The 24,294-nt window shown below is 42.6% G+C and overlaps 1 protein-coding gene across 1 annotated transcript; it reads left to right on the top strand.

Annotated features, from left to right (window-relative positions):
• The first annotated feature begins 547 nt into the window (after positions 1–547).
• On the top strand, positions 548–24,203 carry slc26a5 (solute carrier family 26 member 5). The gene is made up of 18 exons (XM_080754155.1): positions 548–679; positions 1,791–2,054; positions 4,556–4,695; positions 5,711–5,821; positions 9,635–9,819; positions 11,638–11,802; positions 12,064–12,299; positions 13,288–13,435; positions 13,797–13,910; positions 14,240–14,317; positions 15,034–15,129; positions 15,731–15,837; positions 17,211–17,280; positions 17,382–17,474; positions 18,514–18,624; positions 19,696–19,896; positions 20,918–20,972; positions 21,633–24,203. The coding sequence occupies exons 2-18, from the start codon at positions 1,885–1,887 to the stop codon at positions 21,773–21,775; spliced, it is 2,223 nt and encodes a 740-aa protein (XP_080610281.1). The 5' UTR covers positions 548–679; positions 1,791–1,884; the 3' UTR covers positions 21,776–24,203.
• The last annotated feature ends 91 nt before the right edge of the window (positions 24,204–24,294 follow it).

Here is a 24,294-nt window from a genome sequence, read left to right as displayed (position 1 = left end):
AAAAATAAGTGCTTACTAAAGGCACGGCTGTCAAAATATAGCACGTTCAAGCAAAATTACCCGTATCCTCCGCATTGTTCAATAAAAAGCATTTTAATCCGATCGGGGGCCGTTTTTTTCGATTTCTCTCTATGAGACCCTATTGTTTGGGAGGTGTACTGCACTCCTAATACATTGAATCTTTTTTAGAAAATTGCTGCCGATCGTATTTAAATAATTTGTATTAAACAATACAGAAAATACGGGTAATTCTGCTTTAGCGTACCATATTGTGGCATCCGTCGACCTTCAGTAAAGCACTTTATTTTTTGAAATGTGAACGTTTGTGTAGACGTAGGTGCCAAATTGGCTATACTGCTTAACACCTTGTTGAGCTTGATCCACGACGGGTCGTGAGATACGACCGTCAGGCTAAAATGGTCCGTGAGTGACGCAGGGATGAGTGCAGTGACGACCGCTCGCCCCTCCCCTTCATCCTCGATCCCTAGCTCCCTCCACTAGTCTTGTGCTGTGCTGCCTGCTGCCCAGTCTGCTCGCTGTATACGCTCAGTCACTTGGGTCACACGGTTGTTTGGGGCACCGATCGCCGTTAAACAATAACCACCCCGGAGTCAAATAACATCCTCAGCTGTTTATAGTGGCGGCAGTACTACAGCATCACTACCTAATGCTGGAACAGGTACGGTAATAACTTATAATGGTCCATTGTTATCTTATTGTGACAGTGAGCCTGCATTTATGCCCTATTTTGGCTTATATGGCTGGGGGTTGTTGGTGTTTGCTGAAGGTAAAATAAATACATGAATGATCCGTTTTATTTACGTTTTAAATAGACGCTTTTAGGCATGTTGTTTAGGTCTGACGAAAAGAGGATATCATATTAGCCTAATTCCTTGCAGTTCCTGTTCAGCCCAGTCCTTCAAAGTTGATTACAAAGAAGATATATCTAGTCAGAGAATAAACGTTTATTATTTTTTGAATGGTATTATGTTCTCTACCAGTAGCAGTAGTATTAATAGCCTATTACATTGTAATTGAATTGTGTAATAATGGTATCTACCCTCCCAGTTGTTGCGTAGCCTATAGCCTACGTGCGTGGGAAATGACATGGAGACAGGAAAATGCTTTTGTAATAGCCTGCTTTCATTGCTTTATGAGCAAGAAATGTCATTTTCACATCATGTAAAAACCCTATTCTCAATTTCTCACCATTGCCATGATATGCCCGACAAGCATGGCCATTAATCCAGGGAGTCTGCAGCAATGACATAAGTCATTATTATGACTGCTGTTTGGGCTCAGTCAGGAAATCAGAAGCCACTTTCTGACATGCAGACGCACGTGTCCCCGTATGTCTAAAAATGCACTTTTAACCTTCAGGAATTTGTCCAACAAACTGTCTGAAGTTACAAAGGTACAGTATATAGATTATTATACTGGCCTCTGAGCAAATATTTGGGTACCAGGCCAGCAGGGGTTGACACTAAAAACACTTGGGCAAGTACCGGTCAATTTCTACTTGCCCATGAAAAGCAAAAGTCAACAGTATCTTATATTGTGTGAATCGTGAATGATAGAAAGTTGTTTCCCAGTCCCTAAGAACACCCCAAAAGAAAAAAGAAACATGCAACTGATTCTGCATGGTTCCTCAATGTTGGAACCAGATCCCCCGGTTCTTTCCGGATCCCAACCCTAACTTTGCTCCCTCACTCTCCCAACAACAACAACACTTGTGGTGTAACCTTCAACCTCTGTCCTGCATTTTGCTTCTCTCCTCCCCATGTGAACAGAAAAGGGGGAAGTGGTGAGAAACAGAAACAGTCTCCTCAGTCTCCAGCTGGACCCAGACTGACATGCCCGCTGTGTCCTGCTGTCTTATGTGTTATGGAACACCATGCAACCACAACCCAGGAGGACGCAGCTGCGCTGACCGGTGTGTGCCGCTACCGCGTGGAGCGGCCGGTCTACGATGAGGGCTACATCCAATCCCAGCTCCTCCACCGCAGAGAGAGGTGTCCCCCTACCCTCCGACAGAGACTCGCACAGCATGTGCAGTGAGTATGGACCTACATCAGAAGTAGTCAAACTTCCGGCCCACGGGATAGGTGTGGTCTGCAAAAGGTGTCCAGTACGCAAGGACGTTTTACCTGCCGGAGCTGAGCCGAGGCCACGCCCAACGTGGAAGTGCTTCTCTCGCTGTTTTGGCAAAGTAGCCTATAGACAAAACCATGACGGAAGCGCGCCGTCTCAGGCGACCTTGAGCCATGTTAGACACCGCCGAGCGAGCAGTAGCGAGCGAGTTGCCGTGTCGAGCGTTGCAAAGGTCACATGAACTGACTCAGTGCCGTTAGAAGTTGTAAACCAGGTGGTCCAGAATAGTAACTATTGTTGTGGGCACTGCTTCTGCGACCGACTGCCACTCTAATAGTGTGGGGATTTAAGGGGAGCTAATGCTAATTTCGTGCAATTTTGTCTTAAAGCGCAAAATTTTGCACAGATGTAGCCCAAGGCTTGCTCTAATGATTTAGCTAGGGCGCCCGAGCCGACGACCTTCGGGGTCGCCACAGCGGCCAAATCAAGTTGGGCTCCCATCGACTTTCTATACAGGAGGAAAATACCCAGAAAAACATATTTTTTCTGGGTATTTAAGTAGGATCTGAGGGGTCTAATTAGGGGTTTGTCATGATGCTGAATCCATTGTAGACATTTGTTTTGCATAAAAAACATTCCTTGGGCTAGAAATGAAATGAGAAAACGATGCATGTATGGGTGAGCAATTTTTCTCGTGCTAATCAGTCTAAAAGTGCAAAATTTTGCACAGATGTAGCTCAGGGCTTGCTCTAATGATTTAGCTAGGGCGCCCGAGTCGGCGACCTTCGGGGTCGCCACAGCTACAGAAAACACCCACAAAACTCTGAAAAGTGATGACTCATCACATTTCATCACTAAACCGATGGGAGCCCAACTTGATTTGGCCGCTGTGGTGACCCCGAATGTCGCAGACTCGGGCGCCCTAACTCAATCATTAGAGCATGCCCTGGGCTACATCTGTGCAAATTTTTGCACTTTTAGACTGATTAGCACGAGAAAAGAAAACCCTAAGGCCTCCGACTAACATGAATACTCACCCATACGTGTATTGTTTTCTGAGGCCATTTCTAGCCCACGGAATGTTTTTTGTGCAAAACAAATGTCTGCAATGGATTCAGCATCATGACAAACCCCTAGTTAGACCCCTCAGATCCTCCTTAAATACCCAGATTTTTTTGTTCTGGGTATTTTCCTCCTGTATAGAAAGTCAATGGGAGCCCAACTTGATTTGGCCGCTGTGGCGACCCCGAAGTTCGCAGACTCGGGCGCCCTAGCTAAATCATTAGAGCAAGCCCTGGGCTACATCTGTGCAAAATCTTGCGCTTTAAGACAAAATTGCACGAAATTAGCATTAGCTCCCCTTAAATCCCCACACTAAAAGGGACTTCTACCAATCACTTCTCCTCAGCTCTGGTAGGAATAACACACTCGCGTAGAGTACGGCCTGTGGGATACAAACACTTATTTATGACCATTCATTAGCCTATAAGTAGCCTTGGGAAGCAACGGTTCCCGAGTCATGTGGGCAGGAGCCTATCTCCTGTTTCTGTACCATGAGGCTGCGTGATGCACAAACTGTACACGCCCTGGACATGATGCTAATGTGTTTGGTCCCAGACTGACCCAGGCCAGTTCATTTCTCCTCTTCGCAGTCTGTGCCTGACACTCATAGGAATATTTACAACTGAACATGGACAGATACAATGACCAAATATTACGGGTGAAAAGGTTGTTTCAGATTCGTTTTCATCTTGATTGCACGCACGCACGCACGCACGCACGCACGCACGCACACACACACACACACACACACACACACACACACACACACACACACACACACACACTCTCTCTCTCTCTCTCTCTCGCAGAGGTGAAGCTTCTTGCTGGGGATCTTTTTCTTTTAACCGCGTGCCTGATGTAGTTTAAAGGATTGACAAATAGCATTGTATTTTGTAATATTTCATCATATGCGTATGAATAATCCAATCATAAAAGTAATGCGTGCTAGGTAGTAGGCAGACTTCTTCATCTTAAGTGTCAAACCATCCAGCATACATGATTTTGAATATCACAGCTGAAGTTGATTTAAACTGCGGCGGCCGTGGCTTAGGAGGTAGAGCACGTTGGCTGCTGAACCCTGCATTGCCTCCAATGGTGTTAGCTCGCCGGTTGCCACCATTGGTGTGGGAAGTGAGGATGCTGGTGTTGACTGTTCGCCGCTTCACTTTTCAATGTTTGAATGAATGGACCATTGTAAAGCGCTTTGAGTTCGCAACTTGCTTAGAAAAGCGCTATAAAAATGCAATGCATTAAACAGTAATTAGAAATTAAACATCACCCCAAATGTAGATGGCTGATGGTAATCAGAAAACATCAAAATATGATAGTCATTTTTAAAATGTAGCATTATTAAGGCTTCACTAGCTCCAACTCCATCTCTCTCTCTTTTATCCTTCCACAGGTGTTCAACAGAGAGGGCCAAAGCAGCAGCTCTGAGCTTTCTGCCCATTATAACATGGCTGCCTTCCTATCCAGTGAAGCAGTACCTGGTTGGGGACATCGTTTCAGGGCTGAGCACCGGGGTTATGCAACTCCCTCAAGGTCAGTGCATTGCAATGCTTCAGTCAGTCAAGTCAAGTAATAGTCACACAGTATACAAACAATGACCAACGCTACAGTAGAATATAAACGTTATACAGTACCTTGGCCTTGTGGTTAGAGTGTCCGCCATGAGAATGGCAGGCAGCCTACCAGCTTGGCACTCAGCATCAAGTGTTGGATTGGGGATAAGTCCCCGCGAAATACAGGAGATCGTCTCCTGATCTATGAGCCACATGGCTCGGTAACCTGTGGCTGATGAACCGTTGGTTCCTATGGCTACTTACACTTTGGGAAAACATAGGGGTGCATAATGTTTATTTGTATTTTTATGAATAGTTGGAAGTTTTACTGTATATATATGTGAGAGTAAGTCTTAACGTTAAATTTATGGAAGTATTGAGTTTGACGAAAACTCTATGAACAAAAGGACCATCTTTGGTAATTGGCTTATAGTGAAACGAAGAATGTGCTTGACACACATATGCACTTGGGAAAGCCATCCCTAGAATGGGAAACAAAAAAAACCCTACAAAACAGAAAAAGCTGAAGAGGCTATTGGAGAACCTGATTTGGATATTGACAGTGACACATGATTTCACATAACTCATAATGGGAAGAGTAAGGACTTCGTTGGAGGCTTTCAGTGGAGAAGAAACAAATAGCTACCTATTTTCAATCTCCACTGCAGAAAACTAAGATTTCCACCTCAAAGGCATTTAAAAAGAAAATGCCAAAATGAATGTATCCTGAATTCTTCCACACTTCTTCACAACTTTTTTATATTTAGCGGCTGTAATTTTGCCATAGTGTGCCTTGCAAAAGGTCAACCTCAGGGCAACGAGCTCTTCACTCCACTTACTGTGTCAATTCAGCTGCTGTGTGTTCTGGGTCGCACTTACGGACAAGCTCACAACGTGTGAGCTTGTAGATCGTTTATTTTCAGGTAATGTCCATCCTCAGAATAGAAATGCCATGATTCATGTGGTAAGGTAGTGTAACTCCTTTCTTCTCCTAGGTTTAGCCTATGCCATGCTGGCTGCTGTTCCTCCGGTGTACGGCCTCTACTCCTCCTTCTACCCTGTCTTACTCTACACCTTCTTTGGGACCTCCAGACACATATCCATAGGTACTGTACTGTAACCATCCTCATACTGTAGGTAATCCTCTCTACTTAAGGCCCAGCTCTGTGGGTTGTGGTTAGTGTATGTGGTTGACAAGCCTCAGCTGTTTCTCAGTGTGTCTCTCAGCCATCACAAATCACAATAGAGAGATATTTAACCAACAAAGAGATGAAAAGAAATACGAAACAAAAACTAAGTGTGGTCTTTGCAATGTTGCCACAGCCGCATTGTCATTGTTCTCAATTAATGTCACAAAGCAGCGATGGGTGAGAATTCAGTTAATCTGGTTAATCCTGGTGGTTAACCCCAAATCCTTAAACACCCATAAGACCTATACATCGTCATACAACAAATAGTGATGAGAGGCATTGTGAGCTTGTTGATCAGCTACAGTATTTTTGCTATTTTATACATTTCTTTTTTTGCCTAATGACATGCATAAAATAGGAATGCCAGGCCGGAACTTGCAACATCATGGACACCATCTATACTATAATTTTGCGAATGTCTGAGTGAGTGAGTGAGTGAGTGAGTGTCTGTCTGTCTGTCTCAGCGTTTCTCCTCGGTGGCTGGAGCAATTGATCTGAAATCGCATCACCATTAGCATATGAACACACCTGACATAACTGTGAAGCCCGTTTGTCACTTTCACAAATCGTATGCTGTATATTAGCATTTTTATGGTGTATCTATATCTATTTAGCCTACAGTACCTTTTGTGACCACACATGTTAAGGGAGGGGCGCTGTTGTTCAGGCCATTAGCACAATCACACACAAACCCCCACACACACACACACACACACGGGGGGGGGAGGGGGGAGTGTGTGTGTGTGCAGGCGGGCGGGGGGGGGGGGGGGGGGGGGGGGGGGGGTTCTGGCCCTGTTACAGATGTTGTCCAAAAATCATGCAGATCGGTACACAGTATCTCTGTAGCCGTTAAATGGAACGGGTATTTCTTACATTGATGCTCCTACATATTAGCATGCAAGCACCAGTTAAAGTTACTTTCCATCCCTCATATACTGTGTGCACAGTGCACATCCCATAACCCACACACTGCACATCATTTCGGAGCTCATATCTTTGAACGGGTAAGGGCTAGTTTATATAGATTAGAAGGACTAGCTCCTCGATACAGTGCAGTGTCTCTTTTCCCCTTGGACAGTCAGATCGTGTTCCACGATCCGTGCCAAGCACAAACATGTCAGCTCAAATTATGTTTACAGCCCCTCTCACACCAACGTGGGCTACTGTAGTGTACACTGTCTCTGGTGTGTGTATTTCCTCAAAAGGTGAGTTTAAGATTGACTAAATACATTATATCCAGATGCACAGGTTGTACACATATACAGTACATACAGTCAAACCAATGCAGCATGAACACCAGTGTTAATTTTGTTGACTTAGACTAGGACTAAGATTTTGATATTTAGTCTTCTAAGACTAGACTACAGTAAGATTCACTTTTTCAGAACACTATACTATAATGGTGTGTTATTCAAAAGACTAAATCTGCTGTCAAAATGAACACTGGTTAACACCAGTGGAAACGGTTCTGGAAGAGAACTCTCACTCACATAGTGAACTCAAATGACTAGAGAGAAACACACACACACACACACACACACACACACACACACACACACACACACACACACACACACACACACACACACTCACATCTGTTAAGGGTTGCTGTTAGAGTCCTTTCAAATGTCAGCTGTCACACTTGAGAAATGGACACCATAAGCAATGCCCGCTCAACCTTTACAAAGGTGAGAGCAACAATAAATTGAAAGTAGTCTGCAACCTCCTCCTATATGCTAGTAACTACTAGCATACTAACCAACATGCTGCCTTGTATGTGTCAGTATCTGGTAAACATTGAGAGGGAGAATCTGGGCATGTGGTCAAGTGTTGAAGCAAGATGGCTGCGCAACTCAGACTCAGAGCCAAAAACCTTATCACACACACTCATGACATGCGCACGTGCACATACTACATATACAGTACACACGTGCACACACGCACGCACGCACGCACGCACGCACGCACACAGACATTATGGCTATATGTCTGAGCATAATGAGATGAAACTCAAAGTTTGGCCAATGCCAAGCTTTGCATACGGATATATGGACAGACATACGGACATACACACAAAGCCAGATGTAGGAGCGGTTAGCACAGATCAAAAACGAAATATCGACGTCAGTTTGAAATATATTTATATTTAGGGAATACAAATTTGCCTCTGTACTGTAGGCATATTGGAAAACCAGCGCTGATGTACTAAATTCCAAAAACATTTTTCAGAACTTACGTGGACTTGTCTCACAGCACACTGTAAGTCCATTTCATTCAGATGTGTGCAGAGACTGATAAGGAGCTTAATTTCGAGGCAGGTGTTGACATTAGGATTACATGCCTTGCAGGGTGAACCAATGCAACACCAACTTCACTTGCCTGTGTGTTGTTCATGCTTTACCAGCCACTTTGGCCCTGGTGTTCTTATTTTGGGCATGTAAAAAATATGACATCAATTATAGCCTCACTGAGCCAGTTGGCCACATCATTTGTATTAATTCTATGTTTTGGTTATGTTCACCGAACAGCATACCAAAAAAGTAATGTTGAACAAGTCAATCATACTGTATGTAGGGCTGTCACGATTATGATAGCCGATCTACAAGATCCACAAGAGCTTGTAGATCTGCTATTTCAACTATTTTTGAAAATGTTTGGAAATACATTTTTCAACATGGAAATGATTATGACGTAGATCATGCAAAAAATAATAGCGATTATCTCAAATAATGACAATTAGACAATTATGTAATAATGGTGACAGGCCTAACTGTATGTAACAACCTGGATTTGAACCCAGGTCTCCCACATGGGAAAGCAAACACCCACCGCTCTTCTTCCAAAGGGGAATCCCTCCCCTGGCCAAGGCTTCTGGCTTACAAGAAGGTCTATAATTCTGCCTCATTCTCCCCTCATCCATCCCTCAGGGAAACCCGATCTGGGACAAGCCCCTAATATGTAAGCATTCAAAATCAAACCCAGGTCTTCTACATGGGAAACAAAACATCTTCTGCTCTGCCAAACGGCTAGAATGGACAGGGGGAGATATTATCGCGTCGGGATAAGAACCTTTGGGTTGAGTGTATCCACAGTGTTTTTAAGGGTTTAGGGTAAGAAATCAGGGGCGGAGGTTGCGGTTTGCCTGGTTTGGCATGGATAGGGGCAACGGTGCAGGAGATAAGAGTAGGCCAAAAGTGTGACGTGACGGACAGACGGAGGGACTGGCTGACTAACAGCTCAAATGATGTTTACAGCCCCTCTCACACCAACGTGGGCTACTTACTGTACACTGTCTCTGGTGTGTGTATTTCCTCAAAAGGTGAGCTTAAGATTGACTAAACACATTTATATCCAGATGCACAGGTTGTACACATGCATACAGTACATACATCAAACCAATGCAGAATGAACACCATTGTTAATTTTGTTGACTTAGACTAAGACTAAGATTTTGATAGTTAGTCATCTAGACTACAGTAAGATTAACCATTTCAGAACACTATACTAAATAGTGTGTTATTCAAAAGAATCAACATTTGACGTGACGGACAAACAGAGGGACTGATGGTCGCAAGACTCGCAACTATTGATCCAAATGGGGAACTGGTCATTCATTTTCCATTTCCTGAAAAGTTATGTTTTTTTTATTATTTATTTATTTTACTTGGGAATGTAATTCCGCACGACACAGCTGCGATAATGTTCCGTGCTGTTGTTCTCCTCCCACAGGCACGTTCGCCGTGATCAGCCTGATGATCGGCGGCGTGGCGGTGAGGGAGGCTCCAGACTCCATGTTCTACGTCCAGGCTGCCAACGGCACCAACGGGTCCGCCGTCTTCTTAGACGTGGAGGCGCGCGACGCCAGGCGGGTCCAGCTGGCCGTGGCGCTCACCACCCTGGTGGGAATCATCCAGGTGGGTTCCCAGCTGATGGAAGAAGACCGCTATTACAGTGGTGTAAAGCAGTGGTTCTCAGCCCCAGGAGGGATCCTCAAATTATTTAGGGGGGTCCCCAGATGATTAACTTAATGTGCAACATTGTTTTCTCACTCAACAGTAAGCAAACCAACATAAAGTTTAAGTGAATAGAGGGTTTATGCACGTTTCTAAAGTGACAATTTGAGGACTTTTTAATACCTCTAAAATGACAAATTAAACATTGGCCAAATCGTCAAATATCAGAGGCAGAAATTGTGAAAATAGCCGATCTACATGCTCACAACGCCTCGCGAGGCGTTTTGAGCATGTTGATCTGCTATTTTCACAATAGAATAGGGTTAAACAAAATGTAACTCTTAGTGCTCGTCAGGATGGGGGGGTCCCGAGTTCAAAAATGATTATTTTGGGGGTCGCGGCCTGAAAAGGTTGAGAACCACTGGTGTAAAGCTGTGGGTTTCTTTTTCATTTCAAGGACCATTATTTATTCGGCATTTGATCCGCGGACCACCATTTGATGAGATTTAGCCTCTCAAAATCAAAACGTAGAATATTTTGTTGTCGTTGGATGGATATGATTGTCCACAATTCCATGCTGTATTGATGTGGTAACAGGCAAAACGTTGATCACAATAACAATTCTTCTACATTCTCAAATTGTGTAGACTTCCTTTGAATTAAGTAATGCAGATGTTTAACAATAATTCTATTCTTGAGAGCGTAAAATCATCTCAAGAGTTAAAGATCTATAATGGTCCATCTGCTTACCAACTCTCCGTCATTTAGCTGGGGATCACCTGGAACCTCCTCAAGGACCTCTGGTGTAAAATACATAATATACTCAAGTACTGTACTCAAGTAAAATGAGTATTTCCAATTTTCAGTACTTTTACTTCTACTCCACTACACAAGCAGATATTATACTTTCATTCCACTACAATTATTTGAAAACTTAAGTTATTAGTTACTTGGGTCGATTTAGATTATTATTACAAAACATACATTACCCACTTCAGCCCTAGGCTCGTACCCGCCCTCTTCCGGAAACCATTTCATTTGTTTCTCGCAAGAATCCTCCTGGATAACGGAAGTTGGTCGTTTACTAGGCTACTTCAGCCCTATATACTGTACATTTCGGCTATTTAAAAATAGCAGATCTACAAGCTCACATGCGTCTGATTTGTATACATTTTATACATTTGAAAACTTGTGAAACAGGACATTCTGCAGTACATGAGTACTTTTACGTTTTGGTACATTTTGATGCAGATACTTTTGTAATTTTAAATGTTTAGTATTTCTACATTGTAGTATTGGTACTTGATAACTTTTCCACCACTGTAGAAGACCACAATACACAGCAAGTTGACAATACCATAAAAAACCATCGATGGGAAACGGCTTAGATTGGTGTTGGATCCTGCAGAGCGGTGTGTTTTTGTTCTCGTGTTGTGTATACCAACCCCTGGCGGGTGTTTTGGTTAGTTAGCTGAAAGCCCCACAGAGTAAAGTACTGTAATGCAACAAGCTTTTTTGTCATTTCTAACACTCCAAAAGTGTTGTTTACATAAATCAGTGGGTGGGGAGCACAAGCTGAAACCTGAATCTGTGTTGAAACGTGATCTTTGAGTTTACCACATCGTTTAAGACTTAGAGTCTTAGACGATGTGGTGAGTTCTAAAATCCAGCAAAACATGTTCTAAGGTTGCTTGGCTCGACTGTGTTACCTTTATTCTTCTCCGTTTCCTTCTCTCTCTCTCTCTCTCTCTCTCTCTCTCTCTCTCTCTCTCTCTCCAGCTGGTCCTAGGTCTCCTCAGGTTTGGGTTCGTGGCCATCTACCTCACTGAGCCCCTGGTGCGAGGGTTCACCACGGCGGCAGCCGTGCACGTCTTCATATCGCAGCTCAAGTACCTGCTGGGGGTCAGGACGCAGCGCTTCAGCGGGCCCCTTGCTGCACTCTACGTGAGTTAATGCGTGCTGGGCTGGCTTTCAATATTGTCTTCATTTCATGTAGGATTATTTTAATATTAGGCTACCCACAGTTGAATTGCAATGACTTGCTATGGGCTGGCTTGCAGTACACCGTTCTCCCTTACCCGAAGTGGGGCCGCTGTCTCAGTTGTGGGCGTGAATTTGTAGGCGCCCGTGTGTCTCTATTTTGGTCATTTAGTTTTTTCACGTGACATCATCAACCTCACATCTTCCTCTCTGTTGTCCCTCAAGAGTGTCAAGGCGGTGTTCAGTGACATCACTAGCACCAACATCGCCACTCTCATCGTAGGCCTGGTGTGCATCGTCCTCCTCTACGGGGTTAAAGACATCAACGAGCGCTTCAAGAAGAAACTGCCTGTGCCCATTCCTGGAGAGATGATCATGGTCGTCGTCTCTACGGGCATTTCCTACGGCATGGGGCTGTCAGAGAACTACAGCGTGGACGTGGTGGGGACAATTCCAGTCGGGTAAGGGCGTTACCAGCCGCCACAGCGTGGTTTCAATCGTTTTCACCTTTTGTGTGGCGTTTGACCCACATTGAGAACCACTGGCATAGGTTAGAAGTTGACGATGGTGGAGGATGGGTGGTTAGGCATATTGTATTCAAACACAGTTCACCTGTTTCACTAAACTAACTTCTCTCTCTCATGTTATAAGTTCGATCATACCATGAACACTGATTTGTTGTCACGGCTGGTGTGATCCTTTGAGACACACATACCGGTATTTCGGGTCTTGGCCAAATCTGCCCTTCCTTCACCGGTTGAAACATCACAGCTTTCACCATTTGGAATGTACACATTGTTACATTTTATGGGTTTATTTTGTCCTAGCGCAACATATTGTGAAGTTTGTAGTGCATTTTTTTCCTTTTTTTTAGATTTGTTTTTGGGGCTTTTTATGCCTTTATTTGATAGGACAGTAGACTGACAGGAAATGGGGAGAGATGGGGAATGACATGCGGCAAAGGTCGTCCGGATCGGGAATCGAACCGGCGATGCCAGCAGGCATCATAGCCTAATATGTGGTATGCGCCTTGACCACCAGGCCAGCAGGCGCCCCTTGTAGTGCAGGTTAATTGCAACAGCTACCGATCTTGTGGAAATTTTAAAACGGGACCGCCAAATATTCTAAATTTTCCGTGATCCTGCCAATGATCATATTCTTTGAGACACACATCCGGGTTTTTGCCGGGTCAAAAAAGGGAATCACTTCCCGTATTCGCTCATACTAGGACATATGGGCGTACCGGTATGTGTAGGCAGGAGAATCCCACTGTGAACTGGTCTCTAGTCACTTCTGGTAGGTGTACGGCAACTGACAGTTATTATCATTTATATGAAGTTTACATGCAACGTCCTTCACACTACGTTGGGCATGTGGGTGCTTTTTTATAACAAAATGTCATTTGTTTTTAAAACCTTAATCTAACGGGTGTTTTGCCTATATGCCTAGGCTCCTCCCCCCCGCAGCTCCACACTTCTCTCTTCTGCCCAATTTGGTCACGGATTCCTTCGCCATAGCGATCGTAGGCTTCTCAATGGGCATCTCTCTGGCCAAGATCTTTGCTCTGAAGCATGGCTACAGCGTGGACGGCAACCAGGTGAGCCTAGAAGTAGTTTATGTTCTATCACGGTAAGAGCTGGGAAATATATTAATAATATATCAATATCCTGATAGTAGACCAGACAATGTCTGGGATTTGGGACATCATACCATAAGAGTTTTCCTGGTTTTAAGCCCTATTTTGTACTGAAAAATCATTATCAAAATTGTTCAAAAATAGCTACATTGTCAATAAAATGATCTACAAGGTAAAAAACGTGGCTACCATTTGTGCATGCCGACCACTCTGAATTTCAGAATGAGCAGAAAGCACTCAGAGCATGTTTCTGAACACGTACGTACCCACTATCCGATGTACAACAATAACCAATCTATATTCTGATATTTATTGATCACAGGAGTTGATTGCCTTGGGTCTGTGTAACTTCATCAGCTCTTTCTTCCAAACCTTTGCCATCACCTGCTCCATGTCACGAAGCCTAGTACAGGAGAGCACAGGGGGAAAGACACAGGTAACACGCGCACGCACGCACACACACACACACACACACACACACACACACACACACACACACACACACACACACACACACACACACACTTAACATAACAAAAAAAGGACCCTTAACAAGCAAGCCAGCAGCAAAGAACACACGTCACAGTTGTCTATTATTCTCAGCACAGGCGTGGACCTCATCACATTTGCTAAATTGACGTCGTAAAGCCATAAACGTTACACCAGGCACCGGCCATTGTTGACACAGTTATCTTATCAAGGTGTGTTTTGTTTGTGTCTCCTCCTGTGCTGCGCCGCGTGTGCCGTGATGCGCCGTCTGGACAGATTGCGGGGCTGCTATCATCCTTGGTGGTGCTACTGGTGGTGGTGGCGATTGGCTTCATCTTCGAGCCCCTTCCTCAGGTGTGTACAAGCAACGCACACCAAACTCCATAGTAACATAACATATTACTCAGGTTTTGTTGGCTGCCTTTTGAAAACATTTCATTTAAAATGTCAAGAGAGATTGCTGCTTTATTTTATAGCCCTTTTTGGCAGATTTTCATTCCAAGTAATAAGTACATAATTTCTTTTTTTAGGAGTAATATGTATTAAGTAACTTATTACTCTCCTGAGTATTATTGCCCTACACTGTACAAAGCTAACTGTGTTTATTTTCAGCAGTCATTCCAACAGTGCCAGATCGTCATTAGCTGTATAGACTGTAGATTACTGTAAAGCAGTGGTCTTCAACGTTTTGTGGACCAAGGACCCCTTAGCTGAGAGAGAGATGAAGCATGGACCCCCACAACATATTGTATAACATTATGCTGCAGGTTAAACCTCAATGTACTTGGTTTGCTCCTTTTTCCCCTCTACACCAAACCTCTTTGCCGAAAATAGATCGCCTTTTTTCCGACTATTGTCCCCCTCAAACTAGGGATGCTAGGGTTCAAGTGGTTAATGTAAATAAAGCATCCCCCTGTAGTAACTCTGAAGACCCCCTACGGGTCCCGGACCTCCTGTAGAAGACCTTGCTGTATAAACTATAATGAATAGTGTCAGACTAATAAGGCAGCCCATCTGTTTGTTTGATATGATATGTTTGAACTATAATTATGCATATTACGTGTTACCAGACCGTGCTGGCAGCGATCATCATGGTGAACCTGTTGGGCATGTTCAAGCAGACCCGGGATATCCCTGCCCTGTGGAGAACCAGTAAGATTGAACTGGTGAGTCCTCCATTTCATAACATACAGATCAGGTAGGAGGACTGAAAACCATTCCAAACTCTCTCAAGTGAATTTAGTCTATCCCAGGGGTAGGCAACCTGCTGCTCTAGAACCGCATGCAGGCCTGTTGTTTGGGCAAATAAGTATACGTATAAAGGAATAAGGTTTTCTCTTGCTTTTGTTTTGATTAATGCCTGGACATGTTTGTTTGCTTTCACCGCCAACACTACTGGTATACTGGATCTGTTTTGAGAAATTAGCAAACAATAAAAAAGTAATATTAAAAGACCAGAAAAAGCATGACTATTACTAAATAAATAAAACAAACATATTTTGCAGCTCCAGAGATTTTGAATAAAAGAAAATTGATAATAAAGGTGGCTTACCCCTGGTCTATCCAAAATGCAACTGCACTGGACCGCATATAGATTTGTTAGCCTCTCCAAAAGTAGAAATTGTTGGCATTGGATGACAGTGGGACGAGAACTGAAACGACCCCTTGTTCTTGATTCATTGGAGAATTAAGGTTTTTAATGTAATGCTTCATGTGTGTCTTTACTACAGTACTTAATGGGTTTGCTTCTTTCTTTTCTTCTTTCAGGCGATCTGGTTGGTGGCGTTCGTAGCCTCTGTGTTGCTGGGTCTGGATTATGGCCTTCTTGTGGCTATTGGATTTGCTATATTGACTGTCATCTACAGAACACAAAGGTAGTTATGTCACACAAAACGGCATAGAAAATTCAGTCAGGAAGAAAGTTAAGCCCTGTTTTATACTACGTGTTATTGTGGGGTTGTGCTGCAAAAATATCCCACCTACAAGCTCACGACACATGCAGGTGGGCTATTTTCTCTATTTCTCTATGACATGCCCAAATTGGGACACCAGGTTGAAAGTGGTTAAGGTGGCTGGTAACATGCATAGACTGTATATGCAAACAGTGTTGACAGCAAATAGCTGTGACGTGTTGAGAGCTTCTAGATCTGGCATTTTCAGAGCGCAACACCCAAGATAGTTTTAGTCAACAAAATCAACACTACTGGTAGCATGCATAGACTGTACAAGCAAACCAATCATCTTTCAAACACTGGCCATTGTTTAGCTCAGCACCTGTCTGCTGTCATCAGTATTGCCGTTATCAGTGCCGTTGGTTGGAGATGGGATTTATGGCTCTTTGAAGTGAACTGGATCTCTGGAATCCGTTCCTTTCATAGAGCCGTTCAAAAGACTGGCTCATTTTAGTTACTAGTTACTTTGTAGATTTTGATTATAATTACAACTCAATTCAACCCTACAGTATATACATTTCGTCCATATATACATTTACGCCATTTGAAAATAGCCGATCTACAAGCTCACAATGTGTCGCAACGTGACACATCTTGATACCAATACACTTGTACTTTTACGCAAGTACATTCTAATTCCGAACTTCTACTTGTTGAAGAGTATTTCTACATTGCAGTGTTGATACTTTTATGTTTTTGTAAGTAAAAGTATCAACACTGCAATGTAGAAACACTCTGCAAGTAAAGAATTTACTCCCCCTCCTCAAAAAAAGGAACGGCTACTGCGAACCGGATCCCATCGTTCATTTCAAAGAGCCGTTCAAAAGACTTGATTCGTTCGCGAACGTCCCACCTCTACCGGGTCCGACTCGCCCCATTACTAACCCTATTCCTAACCCTAACGGCACGCGTAGCCACATAGTCGGAGTAATGAGATGTCGGACTTATGGACAGTCCTCATATTTATCCACCACCTCAACCCCACCTGCTTATATCTGCTCATGTTATTTATGACCAAAGTCTATGTATAGCGGATCTAGTCCACCAAAACCAAACATATTGCCATCCTATAACGACCAGTAATTAAACTGTAAAAATGCAAGCTGTCCTGACAGAACTACTTCTTTTTGTTCCATGCATACCTTTGGAGGCAAAAACAAAGATACATACTTATATTTTATCATCACTGCCTTGTTGCCTGTTGAAGTTCACGCTAATCACAATGGCGTATGGACTGTATATGGTAGGTGTGAAAGTTACATTATCAATACTTTGAATATCCCTTTATTCTCCAGCCCCAAGAGTGCTATCCTTGGCCAGGTGACAGACACAGGGTTGTACTGTGACGTGGCCGAGTACGAAGAGGTGAGGCTCCGAATATGACAAGCAAACACACATGTGAACCTTTTTGAAGCGCTGTTGGCTGAAATACTGAAGCCTTGTCTGTGATGGGGTCTCGTTCGCAGGCAGCGGAATGTTCAGGGATTAAGATTTTCCACTCCAACTCCTCAATCTACTTTGCCAACAGTGAGCTTTATGTGAACAGCCTCAAAGAGAAGGTAATCTGTGTTCTCACGTGTGCACAAGCCTGTGAATGTTTAAGCATGGACATACTGTAGACTGTAGAGTGTAGAGCATACTGCATAATACTGTATGTACTATAAGTGAATTACTTCCTGTTTGTTTGATGCACACTCGCATGACTGAGCCTGATTTTGAGATTTTGAGGTGGTTTGGGTTTGCTCAGGAAACTCAGATTTTTTTTCCTACCATTTGAGATGGTAAATACAAAATAAATATTTTTTGAGCAATCTAATTCCATTTCTAAATCTCAAAAAAGGTCAAAATGACAGTCATGCGTGTGTTAATCCTTTTATATAGTTTAAATATATTTTTCCTTCCATGTTTAAGTTTCACCCGGTATTTTTAATGTCCTACCTTGGAACCCTTGTGCAAGTACTGAAAGCCTTGTTTGTGGTGGGCATTTTGTCAAAATATTTTTTTTTTATCACAGACATGATGAGTGGACAATACTATTACCAGAAACACATAAAGAGAGCCGTGAATGACCATAATAGGTTTGCAACTCTGAGAGTGTACAAATGGAGCCAAATGGACCCATTCGTACACTCTCAAGGGCCTTTTCCACCGTCAAAGAACCGGTTCTGGTTCTTTCTCCCGCATATGGGATGAACCAGAGGTGAGCTTTTCCACCGAGAACCAGAGTTTGTTCTGAACCGTAAAAGTTGGTTCCGAACAGGAACCACAAAATCCTTGGTTCCTCTGGTTCAATCACGGTTCAATCTGGTGGAAACGCAAGCCGGTTCGCAAGAACAAACCAAGGTTCCAAGAAAGTTGAACCGGCACTGGTTCTGTAACCGGTTCTTTGCCGGTGGAAAAGGCCCCTCAGAGTTATGGTGGTCTTTGCGAATAAAACATTTGAGAACCACTAGTACTAGTTGGACTCCTAATATACCATATAATAGTGTTGTGTTAAATAAGTGTCATACTTATTCTGTAGAGAAGCTGGCATAGGACTCAACCAGTTCACGACATTGCAGGCACCTCATGTCTAAAGCGTTCAAATTATGTTTACAGACAGGTGTGAACCCTGCGCATTTACAAGCTGTCCGGAAAGCGCAGAGACACCTGAAGAAGAGGAAGCACAAGCAGAACGCCACACACAAAAAGGATGCTGTGGTTAAACTGGTGAGTTTTTCCCTTCGCTCTTACAGTATGTCGTAATCCCCTTCCATTCCTGGTCTTGCGTGTCGCGACGCGCTTCATATTGACAGTATCATCAAAACAGGTCGGACGGCTTTGGGTGTCACAGCTTGTCCACTCAGTCTGGATATAGACAGTGCTGGTAAAGTACTCAAGTACTGTACTTCATTTCTTTCTTTCTACCGTTTTAGCAATTTTAATGACCTTGATTTCAGTGGTTGGGGGCATGCATGCAAGTGGCTAAATACACACAATAAACCGGCGCATCTGCCCATGAAAGATTGTGGTGCATCTTGAGAATGGGCTTATTGTGTCTAAAAAGACACATTTAGCCGCCTGCAGGCATGCCCCCAACCACTGAAATCAAAGTCATTCAAATGGCTAAAACGATAGAAAAGGGTAAATGAAAACATTTTAACACTCATCTTTTCTTTTCTCTAATTACAATCTAAAATATGAACCCTTGTTGTAAAAAAACAAAGTTGTCCTTTAAGTAAAGTAGTTTTTCCACCACTATTGTGGTGTCACAGTTTATCCTCAGTCTGGATATAGATTATGAATGTTTTGCTCTCATCCAAGAGAACACACTGGAGCAGCTCGGACAACTGAAGCCTCTTTTTATCAAGGTGCTGCTAATACAAATAAATAATAATAATAATAATAATAATAATAATAATGAATTGCATTTATATATCGCTTTTCCAAGTGCTCAAATAATGGCTGGCGTTTCGATGCTACTGCATCTTTCTCAAGAGTTGGGTTGTTTTGTAACATCTGTGCAAATAACTGCCACTTATGTCTGTCATGTTTGATATCTGCTGCTAAATGATGTATCAGCTGCTCCTGAGACTATACAGTACACACAAGGGACTGCGTTTCTGTTTCTGCTATTGCTTTTTAAACCATGCACCTAACAATTAGAAATGTGCAATTCTGCAACAAAAAAAAAGAAAAGAAACATTAGGACTTAGAAGACTTAGAAGATATTTTTAGAATCGGCCTCAGGTCTTGGGTTAACCAAGCTCTCTCATCATTTCTCTGTTTGATTGGTTCAAGGAAATGGACGCGACCCACAGTGAAGTGGCGTCCGACAGCCAGGGTGAGGGCCATAAGAACGGACAACTCACAGAGACTCACACGGAGTCCGACTCGGAGAAGGACTGCTTCCTGGAGCCCCTCACCTCAGTCCACTCCATCATCCTGGACTGGACGTCGGTCAACTTCATCGACTCAGTGGGGGCCAAGTCCATGAAATCGGTATGGACTACAGCACCGTTTCCCAAACAAAGGGGCGGGACCCATTTGTGGGAAGCAAATTCTTTTTTGTGGGTCACAAGTAATGTAGTTTCCTACATTTTGTTTAAAACGTAAAAGAATAATATTCACAATTTTTCATTCATGAATTAAAAACTAATTCAATGATTTTTCAAAAGAAGTAATAAATAAATACAAACAAATTAAAGAAATGTCATAAATTAGAAAACAAATGCTTAAGAAGCAGTGGAAATAGCCTATCTACAAGCTCACAACGTGGCACGAAGCGACTCGCTGTGAGCTTGTTGATCTGCTGTTTTCCCTAGCTTGGGTTCCGGACAAACATCTGATTTCTCTTTTGGGTCTTTTCAGAGCGCAACACCCAAGCGCAACCAAATATACGTAAATGTACTTATGACATAGTTTTAGTGATCCTAGTTGTTTTTATTTTGTTTTCATCAGTGAAAAAAGATAGTCGTGGTTTTAGTCGAAATGAACACTGTTTGAGGAGAGAGCAGAGGGGAGAAACACAGACAACACAAAGTGCATCCATGAATCAACTCCTAACTTCTTCAGTCTCGCACATACCTCTTGACTCTCCATTTGGCCAAGAGTCAATAGGCAGTGAACGACAAACCATTAGAGTGTGACCAGATTCTTTTGTCTGGTCCATGCCAATTTGCACAATATAGTGATATGAAGCCCATGTCAGGTGATAACGGCCATTGTATGAAACCACAAAGTTGTGCAGTTTGTTATCAATAGAGCAGGTTTATTGTTTTCAATATTCACAGATTAGGTCATACCATAACAGATTAGAGCTTTTGTTCTCATGTCAGACATGTCAAAATGTCACCAAAGTACTCGGTCGCAGTCAGGAGTCTTGGTGCCAGCCGAGCCGACTGACACACCTGCTGACCTCACCAGGACAATACCAATATGGTTACACCATACAGTTTTATGAGGCTGGCCTGCTAAATAAATAAATGTATTCGTTAATAATTGATGGTGTCTGTCTCTGCAGGTAATTAAAGAGTATGCAGCTGTGGATGTGCAGGTGTTAATCGCTGGGTGCAACAGTAAGTAAATGTATTGATTGGTCCATCGTAAATGAGATTATCATCTTGCATGGTAAACTTCAGTAGTGGAAGGGGGCGTGCACTTCTTGTGCCAGTCTTGTGTCATATTGGCTTAGTTAGCTGTGTGACAGGTGATATACCCAGTAGCAGACGTCCATATCTTTTCATTTAGGTGGCTCATTATATCTTTCTGGTGCCTGTTGAGCAATTATTCTATGACACACCACACTACTTATTGCCGCCACCCAGTGGTGTGTTATAGATTTCTTTTGGATGGCGCCTACACAGTACACACAGCACAGAATAAAGTTTGAATCCTATGAATTGTGGCAGGTCTATTGTTAAATGTGTGAATTCCTTCTCCACGCCATTATCACCTCAATAAAGACAGGCAACCCTTCCTTTTACAGTACAGTAATTACTAGACAATAGCCACTCATCTTCACCTCAGACGAGGCTATTTAAGTCCACATTCTTGCTGCCTGATACCGGTGTCTCATATACGGTTTCTCAGATGTTTTTTGAATGGCTACGCTTGACTATGAAAACTTTCTGCAGGTCACACTACGTATACTGTATTGTGTATCACTGTGTTGAACACACCACTGCCACCATCCACATTTCACTTAACATCCCATCTTCTGCTTTGTGTAAAAACAGGAACCCTGCTGTCCGAGCTGACTACCTTGCAGTTCTTCTCTGGGGTTGTGACTCCTGAGATGGTATTTCCCACCGTCCATGATGCTGTGCTGCACAGCCAGCAGCGGACAGGCCCTGCAGCCACCAACCACTCTGTCCTCTGATGGAAGATCCTGATAGACTACAACCTCAGAGGAAGAGACCGGGCGAATAGCAGGATGCTATGACTTACAGGGAAAAGGCAGGGCAGGTGTCACAACTAATATCAGCCACTCTAGGAATCTCCGTCAGCAAGCAGCTCTTTGAAAAAGAGTCCAGCAAGTTTAGTCTGAGAGGTTCCTCGCTTGAAAAGAAGAAAAGGAGAATTACGGCATCGAGGCACAGTGACGTGGAAGGATCACCTGCAGTCACGGCGTATTGAGGAAGTTCTTAGGAGTACATTGGTTTTCTTCATGACATTCCTATAATCTAATTGCTGTATTATGCTCTCGGCAGCATACAGTACACTGACTGAGAGTGTTTCATTTATATATATTTCTACGATTTATTTTTGCACTTTTCACTGTTCAGCCGAGTGTTTGTGAAGAACGTTAGGTGAGCTATTTCTGCAAGTCAAAAGACTGATAAGACAGACGTTAATGTGGTGTAATGACTGGTTTTAAGCCTTATGTGGGACAGCGCAAACTAACAAGTCACCTTTGATGTTTTGTCTGTTTATGTCAAGGATGATTAGTTACTGGAACACTGCCTCCTGCTGAGTTTTTAAATAGTCATGTTTTGTTTCTTTTCCATTATGTACAATCAAATATTTATGTACTCAAGCTAGCAAAACAACCGATAGTCACGGCAGTACGTGTATTTTCTTTTAACTTTATTGTGAAAATGTATTTACAAATGTACTGTTGTTAAAGTCACTGTTCAACACATTGCTTCAGTATAATGTTGCATTAGAGTATTTTTGTATTGTTTCTGCTTTACATGTGCTGTAAACATATTACCAAACATGGTTTTACATTTGCAATTGCAATCGAGTGATATTTTACAAAATCATACACTATTAGATGCAAAGAAGACAGAGATATATGGATTACAAGTATATTTAGTTTTCTGGATTTGTCAAGAAAGACAAGACAAACATTGTTACAGCTTAGCTCAGCCCAGCGGAACATCTCACATGCGATTTATACTCTGTTGCGCTCTGGTGTCGTGCGCCAGATATCTACAAATCTACAAGCTCACAACGCATTCGCAGCACAATGCGTTGCAAACTTGTAGATCTGCTATTTGTGCAACGCTGGCACACAAATACGTTTGCCGTTTAGACCTGGAAAGCATCTGTGTCACTACTTTAGCTATTCACAAATAGCAGATATACCAGCTCAGCACTCGGTGCCGCGCTATGAGCTGGTAGATCTGCTATTTTTTTTAAATCATGGCAATATGGTGGGTCCCTGATACATAATATTTTGGGATGGCGGGGTCAGCGGCCAAATACATTAATAATTCTGGGGGTAAAAGAAACATGTTCTCAAAAACATAGAAAGATTTAGAAGACAATTTTAGAATCGGCGCCAGGTCTAAATGGGTTTAGGTTTAAATCAGGCACCAGTTGTAAGTCATGTATCTGGGGGTGGAGCTAAACATGGCGTAGTAGGACTAGAGGACCTTGTTCGCTGCCTCTGGTAAGGAAGGCCGTCTCTGTGGCCTCTCCTGTTCCTGAGATCAGATGACAAACACAAGTGCCTCTCTGCACATTGCTGCAGATCTCAGTAGTGTTGATTTTGACAGCAAATTTTGATTTAGTTTTAGTCATAGTCTTTTGAATAAAATTCTGTTTAGTTTTAGTTATATTTTGAAATGTTTTGCTTTTAGTCTAGTTTTAGTCAACTAAATCTACAGTTGGTTTTGACTAAAATGTATATTTGGCATATCGCAGCGCGACGTGTTGTAAGCTTTGTGTAGATATGCAATTCTTTAAAATTTTTCGACATATAGTTTTAGTTGACGAAATCAACACTAGCTCTCAGCACATGTAAAGAAAGTACAAAAGCAGTGTAAGAACATATTGACTTGAAAAGAACGCACAGTCAGAAAAATGTATTTAGACAAGACATAAGTCTAATACAAGGCCTTGTGTGTGTATGTAAACTTGAAACTTAAGTTTCCAGAACAATTCATTTCTGCAATTTGTACAATGGTGCTGCGCCCTTGTGGCCACATGTCAAGACTTTGACACCAGGACCTAACACCACCTACCATTTTTCTTCATTTTCTAATAGAGTGTATGCACGTGACATCATCATCATACCCGGAAGTTATGCAGGAACACCTACTGAGTGAAAAAAGAAAAATACTTTCTGCCCTTGACAGCCCATACATCCAAACAGAAAAGTCCTGTATGATTGCATTAAACAACGCTAAACAACATTAAACTCACTTTGCCACTCGAATTTGCCATTCACTTGCCTTACCCTCTATTATTAATGTACATTTTTGGTATTATATTATTTATTATAATAAATATATTTTTTAAGACATTACACATAATACAGAATACACTTGTTATAGAGCTTTCTATGCAACAAATATTGCCATTTTCACTATGAGATGACGCGAGTACTGCTTTACTTTTATTTTAAGAACACCTCTCCTTTTAAAATGCAAATCATTCATGAACAAATCT

This window comes from Nannobrachium achirus, assembly GCF_963921795.1.
Source record: "Nannobrachium achirus genome assembly, chromosome: 23".
NCBI classification, from domain to species: Eukaryota; Metazoa; Chordata; class Actinopteri; order Myctophiformes; family Myctophidae; genus Nannobrachium; species Nannobrachium achirus.
This window is presented reverse-complemented; position numbering and strand designations above follow the sequence as displayed.